Source organism: Hordeum vulgare, chromosome 5H (assembly GCF_904849725.1).
Source record: "Hordeum vulgare subsp. vulgare chromosome 5H, MorexV3_pseudomolecules_assembly, whole genome shotgun sequence".
Lineage (NCBI taxonomy): Eukaryota > Viridiplantae > Streptophyta > Magnoliopsida > Poales > Poaceae > Hordeum > Hordeum vulgare.
This window is the reverse complement of record NC_058522.1, coordinates 69,612,920-69,626,287: the sequence shown is the minus strand read 5'-3', so window position 1 is coordinate 69,626,287 and position 13,368 is coordinate 69,612,920. Positions and strand designations below refer to the sequence as shown.

At 45.9% G+C, this 13,368-nt stretch overlaps 2 protein-coding genes across 3 annotated transcripts; one reads left to right on the top strand and one right to left on the bottom strand.

Moving 5' to 3' along the window:
• The first annotated feature begins 2,850 nt into the window (after positions 1-2,850).
• Positions 2,851-4,406, top strand: LOC123397577 (ethylene-responsive transcription factor ERN1-like). Its single transcript, XM_045092114.1, has one exon. It carries the CDS (start codon positions 2,979-2,981, stop codon positions 4,203-4,205), a length of 1,227 nt encoding a protein of 408 aa, XP_044948049.1. The 5' UTR covers positions 2,851-2,978; the 3' UTR covers positions 4,206-4,406.
• Positions 4,407-5,294: 888 nt separating this feature from the next.
• On the bottom strand, positions 5,295-8,392 carry LOC123397575 (GDP-Man:Man(3)GlcNAc(2)-PP-Dol alpha-1,2-mannosyltransferase). 2 transcript variants are annotated; one of them, XM_045092112.1, is made up of 7 exons: positions 8,039-8,392; positions 7,485-7,771; positions 6,860-7,046; positions 6,612-6,680; positions 6,333-6,526; positions 6,138-6,247; positions 5,295-5,821 (listed from the first exon to the last, which is right to left on the bottom strand). In XM_045092112.1, the coding sequence occupies exons 1-7, from the start codon at positions 8,339-8,341 to the stop codon at positions 5,580-5,582; spliced, it is 1,392 nt and encodes a 463-aa protein (XP_044948047.1). In that variant the 5' UTR covers positions 8,342-8,392; the 3' UTR covers positions 5,295-5,579. The 2 variants fall into 2 exon arrangements, with proteins under 2 accessions (XP_044948047.1, XP_044948048.1); XM_045092113.1 differs by having other exon boundaries at positions 5,728-5,840.
• Between the last annotated feature and the right edge of the window lie 4,976 nt (positions 8,393-13,368).

Sequence of the window (13,368 nt, the reverse complement as noted above, 5' to 3'; positions counted from 1 at the left end):
TGCTTATAAGACAGTTGCAAAAAAAATTACATCACCCATTTTCTAGATACCATCACCTGTGGTCTTGCTATGAGAGTGCCCTAGTGGTTCTGCAAAACATCAACTTCACTACACACTTTCTGGTAGTACAAAGTGAGATCATCAACTACCACTTTTTAACCTTTCCCTTGACGTTGCAATCCAAGTAGTGTGCACTGCTAAGCAAGCTAGTTAACAATAAGAAGATCCAAGTTGGCTCAATCACAGAACACACTACCAAACTACCTAGTTGCTCAATACCGAGGTCTCATTTTTGCACCACATATATATAATATGGGCCATACACACATCATCGTTAAAATGCTCTGGATTTAGCACACTTAAGACATGAGCTAATCGCCAAAAGGTAATATCTGGATGTCGCCGAACTGGTCAAAGAGCAGTGTACCTGTCCTGCATCATTTCCCTTTCATTGCTATGGTGAAAGTGACAAACATCGAATTCTTGCCCGACAATGGTGTACGTCACAAACTCGGGATGATAAAATGAATTGGTGTAATTAATGTTGGGAGATTAACCAGAGATCAGTAATTTGCACATTATACCAAACGGTGCAAAACATAATAATATAACTGTCTTTATGTAAGATCTGTATTTGAAGTATTATACTTCCTCCGTCCCAAAATTCTTGTTTTAAGTTTGTTTAAAAATAAATGTATCAAAATATTAAAATATGCTTAGATACATCCATATCTATATAAATTTAAGACAAGAATTTTGAAACGGGGAAGTATAAAAAATGTGGCCCTTGAATAGGCCCCGAGCCAGCGATCATGTTATAATGCATCTTGGTATCGGTTATAAGTACTATGCTACATCTCACGGGGTGTATTCTAGAGAGAGAAAAATGGTGATTTCACACCATTCATATCAAGTATTTTTACGATCATGATCCTTGAATAATGTCCGTAGCAAACCAGTCGTGTCAGAATGCTCAATTTATGGATGGATGTCAATTTTGATCGCTTGAATGATTGATCTACCCATATCATGGTGAGACGGGAGGGATCTAAATAAGAGATGAAGCATAATTAAGGAGAAGCACCGTACAGGGGCGGAGACAGGGGCGAGCAGGGGCCTGCCTCTCCCCCTCCCCCCCCCCCCCCCCCCCAACAATCGACAGAACATGAAGTATGTAGTGTATATTTGACTGATATGAACAAATACATATATATTTGTCTCTTCCTTCATCATCGGACATATTCAAATTCTGGCTCCGCCACTAACACCTTACCACCAGAATTCATGAGTTTGAATGAAAAGTGGGGAAGGGGTCATTGCTACCGATGGCTGGCTACGTCTATACCCCGGCTAAGTAGAATGGATGATGATGCAACATTCATGACAAGGTGGTGTTAATGAACGACACGAGGAGGATGTGTAAGAGGAGTAGTACAAAAATAGCCCATGGTGGCATTTCGATCATTTTCTCGTCCGGGTTTAGACTTATTAGATCATTTCGATCACTTCCTCCCTTGCCCTATTAGACTTCAATCATTTTCTGGGGCGGATTGTGCAAAAACCTGAAAATGCTAGACAATCCCATATGACGAGAGGGACGGGAAAAAATTAATTCGGTACTACGAAATGAATTTTTAGCTCCAAAAATTATGTTGCTTCTATTTTTTTAACACTGTATGTTTTTTAAAGAATTTTGGGCTTTTGGGTCAAGCTAAAAGTTGAAGCTCAAGCTGTCATGACTTGACAACTGGGCTTTGGGCCAACCCGCTGAGCTGAGCTGCCCGTGCTTAGATCTACCCTATACAAACTTTTAGCCTTAAGGCCTTGTCTGAGACTGCTCTACTTCATAAAATTCAGAGTTGTTTGACTGAATCCACTATGAAACAGTTTTTTTTATAGAAGTTGTAACACTTTTAAAGAGAGTGTTCGCCTTTTATCTAGCTCTAGCTTCAAGAATGAGGAATTTGATGGAAATGATATATCTGATTGAATGAGTGAAAAAAACAAAGGGGTATCCACTTACTGGTGGCGGTGGTGGATAATTTTCTTCCAATTTCAGCTTGTACTTTTTTGGTACACCTCCTAAAGAGCTTCACAAAAAACATAAAGTTGTACCCTAGATTCTAGTGTTTTTTTGCGGAGTGACATTATCGTGGAGCTATCCTGTTTAGCTTGCTTTTTTTAGAGCGGAACTAAATTTGAAGGAGCGGAGTAGTCTCTAACATGCCGAGTATAGTGGTTTAATCGTCTTTCTTGCATACACATACCATTTCACACACAAGAGATTACCCGATGAGGAATCAAAGAGGTCTTGAACTCAAAACTTCTCGACTCTCATTACATATCGAGTATCCATGCAACAATGCACTCAAACAAAAAGGGTGAGCAATATGTACACTCATACTTTGAAGTCTAAAAAGGATCATGTGTACCTAGCTAGTTTTTCACTAACTAAATAATATATGTGTAGCCATATGAACCTATAAAAAAATGGCCGTATGCACCGATTGATGCAGAGGCCGGGGGTTTAAACTTTTTTTTTAAAGAAATAAAAAATGAACCTATCAATGACTAGGCCAAATACGACCACACCCACAACCTTAGCTAAGCAGATTCAAAAGACAACTTTTCACAGCATGAACACATGAATTAACTAGAGATCCCATCTCTCTCACTAGATCTCCTTGTCCCCCCATTTGTTGAACACCAAAACTAAACAAATGCAATGCAATTTTTGTACTCCCAATCAGTGATACCAGTCCGTCACCATTAACAACATAAATGCAGCAGATTGCATACAAATACTTCGTAAACTTATGCGTATGAATTAATATGAATACACAAGTGAGCTAGACTAGCACAAACACAAGCAACAAAACTGAGGCATCTTCCTCCTCTCCTCCCTTATATATACTCCTTACCCGATCATCTCTTTTCAGCCTCCCAAGTACACACTCCAGGCCGATCGAGCCGGATCGATGGTTCCATCCATGGCGAGGAAGCGCAAGGCATCGGACGACGCCTCCGACGCCGACATCGACGTCGGCATACCTCTATCGCTAGCTTCGACGGACGCATGGACGACGTCCACCGTTGCGGCCGCGACGGCGGCGAGGCAGCAGCAGCGTGGCAGGAAGCGGTTCGTGGGCGTGCGGCAGCGGCCGTCCGGCCGGTGGGTGGCGGAGATCAAGGACACGATCCAGAAGATCCGCGTGTGGCTCGGCACCTTCGACACCGCCGAGGAGGCCGCCCGCGCCTACGACGAGGCCGCCTGCCTCCTCCGCGGCGCCAACACCCGCACCAACTTCTGGCCCCGCCCCTCGCCGCCCGCCGCTTTGCAGCCGCCGCCGGCCATGCTGTCGATGCAGGCGCCGGCGTTGCCTTCCAAGGTCTCCAACCTCCTCCTCCTCCGCCTCAAGGCCCGCAACCAGCAGCTCCTCCGCGACGACGCCGCGGCGCCGCAAGAGGCCGCGCTGCTGCAGCAGCACATGTCCTCGTCGACGTCGTCGTGCCAAGAATCGTACGTCCATGGCCGTGAGCGTGACGACGAGTACTGCTTCCAGGTGGACGACTTTTTGAGCGACGAGTGCAACAACTCGCCAGAAATGGAGGAGGAAGAAGAAGAGGTGGAAGAGGAGGAGGAGGAGGAGGAGGAGATGGACTTCCAGTTCATGGACAAGTCGGCGGCGGCGGGGGACGAGGACGCCGGGCTCTGCTCCCCGTTCGAGATGGTCGCGGCCGAGCTCGGCGGCTCGGCGCCGGTGGAGGCGAACGACGCGGACGGCGAGCCGGCGACGGCGGTGCAGGAGGCGATGAGGAGGATGGACTACGAGAGGAAGGTGTCCGCGTCGCTCTACGCGCTCAGCGGCGTGTCCGAGTGCCTCAGGATGCGCCTCGGCGGCGGCGGCGCCTCCGCCGCGCGCGATCAGCTCACCGGCCTGCGCGAGGCGTGCCGCAAGAAGCAGAGGGTGGCGGTGCAGCAGCCGGCATCGGAGCAGTCCTCGGAACCAGCCGCCGCTGCCGGTGCTGACCACGACGCGGAGGACGGCAAAGCCTCCGTGCAAGAGGAGTGTTCAGGCAGCAGCAGCAGCGGCCTCACGGAGGCGGGGAGCTCGCCGTCACCGGAGGCGGCGAACGGCGGCAGCGACGGCGACGTGCTGCTGTGGAGCTCCCTGGACCTGGCGCCCATCTGCTACATGGCATAGGCTGATCAAGTTTTGCTGTTGTGTTCCATCTTCCATGGTTGCGACTTGCAGTTAGGTTGTGTTGTGTTGGAGTGGAATTCGTTTTGTTCCATGCATGGCGGATGGCTCGTATGAGAAGCCCTGGCCATGAGACTTGCTTAATTACCAATTTATTTCGAGAAACTGTGGTACGTAATAACAACAGAAACGAACTTGCATGCACCTCGGCTGGTAGTGCTTCAGAGTATAGGACTCATCTGCATATGAAACTTGCATTGAGATTCAGAGAACAAAGCCGTCGCCGCCGTTGCATCGCCTCCAGATCCGCCACCGCCGGCGTTTAGCCGGAGTTGAGAGGGTTGGGTCCCAAACCCTTTCGTCGTGCATGGTACCAGCTTTCCCATGGATACAACTCTTCAACATCATTTTAACGGGTCCTTCCAGGTTACGGTCCTGAGAACTGACGAGCGTTTCATTGATGCATCAGTCTCCTCCCCTGGTGGAGATCAACGGAGGCTTACGGTAGTCTATGGGGAGCCCAGGGTTGAGAACAGACATCCGATGTGGTCCAAGCTACAAGCTTTAAAGCAGACGTCGACTCTGCCATGGGTAGTGATAGGCGATTTTAACGATTCATGATTGTGAGGATAAGATCATCTTCTCATCTTGTAGGATGCTGTTTTCTTACACCAATGCCCTAGAAGCCCAACTATCCGCTTGCATGGAGGGATTGTCACTTTCAATTCAAAGAACAGAGCTGCCTATTCACGTTGAGTTGGATTCATGGCAAGCTGTGAGAATGATAAATGGCGGAGCCACGGATCGCTCGGTCTACTCCTCGCTGGTGAAGGAAATCAAGCATCTTATGAAGTTGCATGATACAAAAGTTACTCATGTTCTTCGTTGCCAAAATTCTGTTAGCGATTATTTGACTAAGTTTGCTAGGACTCAAAAGAGGACTGTCATTTGACTTAACTCTCATTTGTCAGAGATTATTGATCTTTGTAATGTGAACTCTCGTCGTACCATTTGAGTAATACAAAGTTCATTCACAAAAAAAAAAAATCTCAAGGCCACCAACAGGCGTCAGCAAGAATGCACAGACGAGGCTTACAAGAATCCTTCCGCACTAAATTTTCTCATGCATGGAGTTGAATTCCTCAAGTTCAGATATTGGGACCAAAATATACAGTACTAGTATAGTGCCAAAGAAACGGTCAAGAGTTTATCATATCATTCTTTTGTTCTTCTCTATACAACAGTGTGTGATAGACAAAACTACAGTAATAGTGATAATCTGGAAAAGTTCAAGCTAGAACTTTGCAGATGCACTCAAACCTCAGAATCTCCATCATGCAGAACTTGTTAATGTTTTCGGGACATTAGAACAAGCGTCTATGGGCGTCCTAATAAAACTGGGCGAAGCGCCTTTGTGAAATCTTCGTGAAACTTCTGCTCTGAAAATCTTTGAGCACGCTTCCGTGCTGCCGCCGCCATTTCTCGCCTCTCTGGCTCCGGCATCCTCAAGACCTTAAGGATTGCCTCCGCAAATTCTTCTTTCCTGGAGGCCAGAAATCCTGTCTGGTGACTGTCCTCCTCTAGCACAATGTCCATCATCGGTCCTGCAGATTTATGTGCTGCAAAAAATAGGCAATGCTATGAAACAAATCAATTTCTGCATGATTAGCTCCCAGTGCAGTGATGTACGATTCATGGTTCTAGAAATCCATCTTTACCTTACCTTTGACACCCAAGAATTGCAATGTTGAGTACATTTCAGATAGGGACTCGTTGTTCACAGCAAAGGAAAAAATGTAACGTTTTTATAATAATTGCAATCCTTAAGCCAAAACTCCGAACAAATAACTATAGTAAAGCATGCAAAGTAGCATTGGGAAAGTGAAACTGAGGAGAAAAACTAGAGGTCAATAGGACACTTGTGCAGTTACTCACCAATCGGAATAGCACCAGCGGCCATGTACTCAACGACACTTATTCCAAAATGCTCATCTGTCATTGAATGGAGCCCAGCAATTGCGCCACCCAGAAGCTGTACAAGGTCTCTGTTTCATCCAATAACATACATGTTAATTACTAGACAAAGAAAAAGCGGTGAGCAATTTTAAGATATAGTTGCGAAAACAAGACCTGTAAGAGATATCCTGGTGGAACTCTACAAGCTCATCTATGTGAAGCTCCACGGATCTGTCCTTAAGCTTTTGTAATCTTTCCAGATCCTCTTTATTCCGACAACTGCCAGCAAACTGAAGTTTTGGCTTAAGAAAGTCTGAATCTAGCCTTTCAAGAGCAAGTGCAAATGACTCCAACTGAAGACCATGGGCCTGAGGAGAGCAGAGAGCGGTAGAGGTACTCTAGTGAGTGAACAATAAGTGTAACAGATTTTGCTTCAATAGTAAGTTGACATACCTTTTCAGGACGGAACTGTGCAACTGATATAAGAATAGGAGGTGTTGTTGATCTTTCCAGGGGAAGCATCTGTTTTTTTATTCATCAAATGTTTCTTGTGAGTACAAACTAAATCTTTTTATGCAATTAGATTTTAGCCTACCATCAACAAGAATGCAGAAGTAATTTTAGTTGATGACTTGCTTTCATAACAGGACCACAGGATCACAGCACATAATTGACTGTGACTGATGGGAAAGTGGACATACCTGCAGGGCGGAAGTATCGCATGGAGGGTATACCCTCTTAGTACGCTCCGGGACTTTCCAAATATTTACAATATGGGCTCTTGTCCATGAGGAATTCACCATCACAAGATGTGCACAGGAACCAACTAAACCATACAACCAACTGAATATGGTGTAGTACAGAACTTTGCACCGAGACAACCAAATGCTACAGCCAAAAGAACATCCAATTAGTATAGAACTTTGCATCGAGATAACCAAATGCTACAGCCAAAAGAACACCCAATTAGTACAGAAATTTGCATCGAGATAACCAAATGCTACAGCCAAAAGAACATCCAATTAGTTTTGCATGCTTGATATCATTGATACAATGCTATTGAAAAATAGAAAGATTATTATTCCTCTTTCGATGCACAATCCTGTTAATTCAGACTATATCATAAGAGGAAAGAAACATATCTCAAGAACACCTACCATATCATAGATTGGGCCAAGAGAACATGCTTGTTTAAGTAACACGTTTTTGGACATTCTTTTGATCATGCACAGTAAGATTTTAAACTCCCAGATACAATAATGCAGCACCGTTATCCAACTTACGATACTCCAATGAAATGAATTGAATCTAAAGTTGTTCCCGTACCTTCCAGAGATAAGAGAGTTGTTATTGTACATTGAGTTGCGCTGCTTAACACGTTCGACCATATCAGAACTGATCGTGGGATAATGAGTGTAGCAGAGGACCTTGCAACCAAACAGCCAGGCCAGTGGATACGTAAAAGCATAGCCGCTTGTATCAAAGTAGAACTGCGGGGTGAATTTGTTTAGAGCCTCCCATGCGAGATATACTGAGCCAAGGCTTTGCCCTATCATTGTGAAGCGCGGATATGTTCTTGCTTCGATCCACTTTCTCTTGTTCAAATGAACAACCTGCAAATGCAGTTCAGACGTTTTTATGCTCCTCCTAGTACACCACATTTGTTTTGATTAAGTTCCAATTGAATGCAAGTGCAGTAGAATGCCATTATGTTAAGTAGTACAGTATAAAACACTAGGCTGCATTTTTCTCATTTCATTCCATGGCGAGCCTAGAGCAAGCTCAATTTGCAAGAAGCAAAGCAGCTACGACTAGGACCGTCTCCCGAGATCCAATTTTTTATTGTGCAAGAAATCGCGCTCGATGGGGCCGGGCCGTACCTGCGGCGGGCGGAGGAGGCGGACACCGAAGCGATCGAGCGCGCGGGCGGCAAGTCCATCGGGAGACGCGTCCGCGTCGCCGGTGAAGACGGCGCATGGGAGGTCGGGGCAGAGGTCCTGGACGGCGCGCACGGCGCACCAGAGCACGCGCTCCCCGCCACCGCCGTCGTTGGTGTACGGGTGGAAGAACCCCGCCGCGGCCGCGGGGTCGGGCGCGCGGCGGCGCAGGAGCCGCAGGAGGCGCCGGAGGGCGAGGGCGAGTAGGGTGGAGACGAAGGTAAGAAGGCCGGCGAAGATCGCCATGGATGCGACGCCAACGTCTGGGTCGGTCGGGCTTCGAGAACAGTTTTTTTCTTTTCTTTCGAGAACAGGTATAGTAGGCTTTGGGTTTTGAGTGTTCGACAGGGGAGGCCCATGTGCTGGGCCCAAACTGGGAATCGCGTACAGCGGAAACCGCTTCCGACGCATCTGTATTAGCCCCTCTCAAAAAAAAAAAAAAACTGTATTAGCCTCTGTTAGACCGATTGCATGTAATCTTGTTGGAAAACGTTTAAAAATAGTCGGATGAATTTGTCGGGCATAAACCTCCTGGACAGCCTTCGGATCGCCTCACATCGTACGGTTAGCGTCGCCTCGATCACACACACGCAGCCCCAATCAAGTGCATTGGTCCACTCACGACTCATTGCAACATTTCCACCTCTAGCTCGCGCTCGCCCTCGCGCATTTTACCCCTTCTCCCTCTGGTTTGTTCTCCCCTCCTCCTCCGTCTGGATCCAGCAACCGCTGATGCGACGGTGAGTGCGGCAGCGAGGCGAAGGAGGGGCGGCGGCGGCGGGTAGGGAGGGAGTGAAGACCCGCGCATCATCGTTGCACTCCATGGCCGACGATGACCCTGAGCTCAGGTTCGTGTTCTAGATCTCAAGCCTCGCTGCAAAATGGATTTATTCGAGACGAGAGAGGGTGGAGGACCTGGGGATGTGGATCTGGCTCATTGGAATTGCCTTGTAGGTGGGGTGGTAGCGGAGGATTGGGGTTGGGCTCGTCTTGGATCTGATACGTCTCCAACGTATCTATAATTTGTTATTGTTCCATGCTATTATGTTATCATTTTAGAACAATTTTTATGAACTTATCTATCAATTTTTTTAGCACTAACCTATTGACACAGTGCCCAGTGCCAGTTGATGTTTTCTGCGTGTTTTTTCACTTTTCGCGTTCGAGTACCAAACGAGGCCCAGTTGAGCTGAAACTTTTTGTGATTTTTTTCTGGACCAAAACAAGATCGTGGAGCATCAGAAGGAGGCCAGGAAATGCACGAGGGCCCCACAAGCCAACAGGGTGCGGCCTGGGGGAGCGCCCTGATGGCTTGTGGCCCCCTCGTGGTTCTCCCGACTCCGTTCTCTCGCCTATAAATTCTCATCTACCCTAAAAACATCGAGGGAGGTCCCGAAACACTTTTTACGCCACCGCAAGTCTCTGTTCCGACGGGAGGCCATCTAGAGCTCCGTTTCGGCACTCTGACAAAGGATGGATCGATCACGAAGGGCTTCTTCATCAACCTTGTTGCCCTTACGTTGATGTGTGAGTAGTTCACCACAGACTTATGGGTCCATGGCAGTACCTAGATGGCAATCTCTCTCTCTTTCTTTCTCTTTGATCTTCAATACAATGATCATTGCATCCTGGCTTTGATCCATATGATGTAACTCTTTTGTATGATGCATCTGTTGGGATCCGATGAATTGTGGGTTTAAGTTCAGATTATTCATTATAAATATTTGAGTCTCCTATGATATATAATACGATTCTTATTTGCATGACTATGATAGCTTCGTAATTCTCTCAGATCTATTGAAATAGTTTGGCCAAATAGAGTGATATTCTTCGGTGAGAGATGTGCGTTGTAGTAGGTCCAACCTGGCGAATTTCTAAATCCCAGTTGAAAGGACGTGGATGTCGCCTAGAGGGGGGGGGGTGAATAGGCGCTTTAAAATAATTACGGATTAGGCTTGAACAAATGCGGAATAAAACTAACGTTTAATTTGTCAAGCACAAAACCTACAACAACTAGGCTCACCTATGTGCACGAACAACTTATGCTAAGCAAGATAAACAACTAAGTGATAGCAAGATATATGACAATAAACAATATGGCTATCACAAAGTAAAGTGCATAAGTAAAGGGTTCGGGTAAGAGATAACCGAGGCACGCGGAGACGATGATGTATCCCGAAGTTCACACCCTTGCGGATGCTAATCTCCGTTGGAGCGGTGTGGAGGCACAATGCTCCCCAAGATGCCACTAAGGCCACCGTAATCTCCTCATGCTCTCGCACAATGCAAGCTGTCGTGATTCCACTAAGGGACCCTTGAGGGCGGTCACCGAACCCATACAAACGGCAAACCTTGGGGGCGGTCACCGATACCCGTACAAATTGCTCGGGGCAATCTCCACAACCTAATTGGAGACCCCGACGCTTGCCCGGAGCTTTACACCACAATGAATGAGCTCCGAGACACCACCAAGCTTCTAGGACGCCAAAGCATCCACGAAGAACAATATATAGGGTACTAAGTACCAAAGGTAATAAGCTTCTCAAACTTCACTTCCACGTATCACCGTGGAGAACTCAAACGATGCAACTAATGCAATGGCAAGGGCACACGGAGTGCCCAAGTCCTCTCCCAAATCCCACCAAAGCAACTAATGCTAGGGAGGAAAATGAGAGGAAGAACCAAGAAGAACACGAAGAACTCCAAGAACTAGACCCAAGGGGTTCACCTCACTTAGAGGAGAAAGTGATTGGTGGAAATGTGGATCTAGATCTCCTCTCTCTTTTCCCTCAAGAACTAGCAAGAATCATTGGAGGGATTGAGAGTTAGCAAGCTCGAAGAAGGTCAACAATGGGGGAAGAACACGAGGTAAAGAGATAAGGTTCAATGGGGAAGAAGACCCCCTTTTATAGGTGGGGAAAACTCCAACCGTTATGGTTCACAGCCCGCACAGAGTGGTACTACCGCTCATGGAGCGGTACTACCGCTCGGTATGTTCACCAACCATGCTGAGGCCAAAACGAACGCGAAAAACAGCCCGACGGAGCGGTACTACCGCTCCTGAAGCGGTACTACCGCTAGGGAGCGGTAGTAAAAAATTACTACCGCTCCGGGGGCGGTGCTACCGCTACACGAGCGGTACTACCGCTGGCACCAGGAGCGGTACTACCGCTGAATACTGAAACTGCTGTAACTTTCGCATACGGACTCCGAATTCAACGAAACCAAGTTTGTTGGAAAGCTAACGACATGAGCTAACACAATATTGATAGAAATATCAATAAGAAGCAAGTGAGAGAATTCCCATAAGAGAATGGTGAGAACCCTTCTTCGAATAAGACCGATAAAAACTCCCAACATCGAAAACATCATAGAAGATGCATATGGACTCCGTTTTCGATGAACTCGAGCGTGTCATGAAGATGACCATAAGCTCTAAAACTCACAAAGATAAATACAAAACAAGAACCAAGAAGTATGATGCAAGGATGCAAATGGTTTGAGCTCTCAACGAACGATGCGATCAAGCTACTCACTTGAGAGCCCCCTTGACAGTACGACAATCTATCCTAAAACAGAAAACCTATCAAGGGCAAACCTATACCTTGCACCTCGTCCTCTTGAGCTAGATGACGATGATCTTGGCTTCCTCAAGATGGATCACCTTTCTTGCTTGCATTGGCTTGATGAAGACTAGTTGATTGCTCCCCCATACACACTATGGGTGAGCCGCTCTTCAGCATATCTTCACAAGTCCATTGCCACCATCCTCCATCACTTGAAGTCATCCTCCATGGGTTGTATGAGATATTCCTCTTGCTTGCGTTGGCTTGATGAAGACTAGTTGATTGCTCCCCCATACACACTATGGGTGAGCCGCTCTTCAGCATATCTTCACAAGTCCATTGCCACCATCCTCCATCACTTGACGTCATCCTCCATGGGTTGTATGAGATATTCCTCTTGACGCAAGCCCATGGAAACACACCTAACCCCACATAGAATTCTCAAGAAGACCATTGTTAGTACATAAATACGTACTGGACAATGCTTACCATACCATGGGATCACTTGATCCCTCTCGGTACATCTTGTACGCTTTGTGTGTTGATCATCTTGATTTACTCTTTGTCTAGCGATCTTGATCAACCTTGTGTCTCTATGACCATTCTTTGGATAATACCTTGAATACCACCTTTGTCATCATATAAACTCCTTGAACCCAACAGATGGACTTCAAGAAGTGCCTATGGACAAATCCTATAAATATAACTTAAGGCAACCATTAGTCCATTGTCATCAGTTACCAAAACCACATATGGAGATATGTGCTCTAACAATCTCCCCCATTTTGGTAATTGATGACAACCACTTCAAGAGAGTTTATATAAGGAAATAAGCATAACCAAGCGCACACATACAAAGCAATAATGCATGCGTGCAAGATGTAAATGCTTACGCAATAAAAGCAAAACCCTCTAAACATATCCAAAGTAAACTCTCTAAACTTCTCCCCCATTGGCATCGATTGCCAAAATGGACGAAAAGTTTAGAAAGCCAATATAGTAGGTGGTCCTCCAAAAAGTGTGTACTTCTCAGCAAATGAGTGCAAAGAAATACACAAATACAATGATAAGTAGTTGGAGGAAAACAAACTATATTGAGGACCCAAAGATTGCAAAAAGAAGGATCGTATGGCATAAAGACATACAAAATAGAAGCAAGCAATCAAAAGATACCATATGGAACAAACAATCACATGGTCCTTCGAACCACATGAATAAAAGATACTATGATAACGCAAAGGAGTGTTTTATCAAAACTAGAGAAGCTCCCCATGATTTGTGCACTAATAAGAGATTTTTGTATTTGATACAAGTGCACAAAATAGGATCGTTGCTTCCCCAAAATTAATAAGAACACACAACGAGTGCAAGAAGATAGATGAGACAATAAGCATATCAATTGCACAAAACAAATGGTTGAGCAACATGTAAAAGAAGCAATTTAAGAATAGGCTCAACCAAAGTAATGTGTGTGAGTCATGGCAAAGCACTTGAGAATACTAAGATAAGGATGAGCATTACTCATCAACATAGTCTTGATGAAATGAGACACAAAGTGCAAGACATATCATTACCACACACACATACCAGAAAATGGGTTCACAAGCTTACTAATAAACAAAATAAGAACCAACGCTTGTGACAACCCATGGCGAAGATAGGAAGTAAGAACCTTGTCAAGAGGAGGGATACCAATCGAAATGGAAA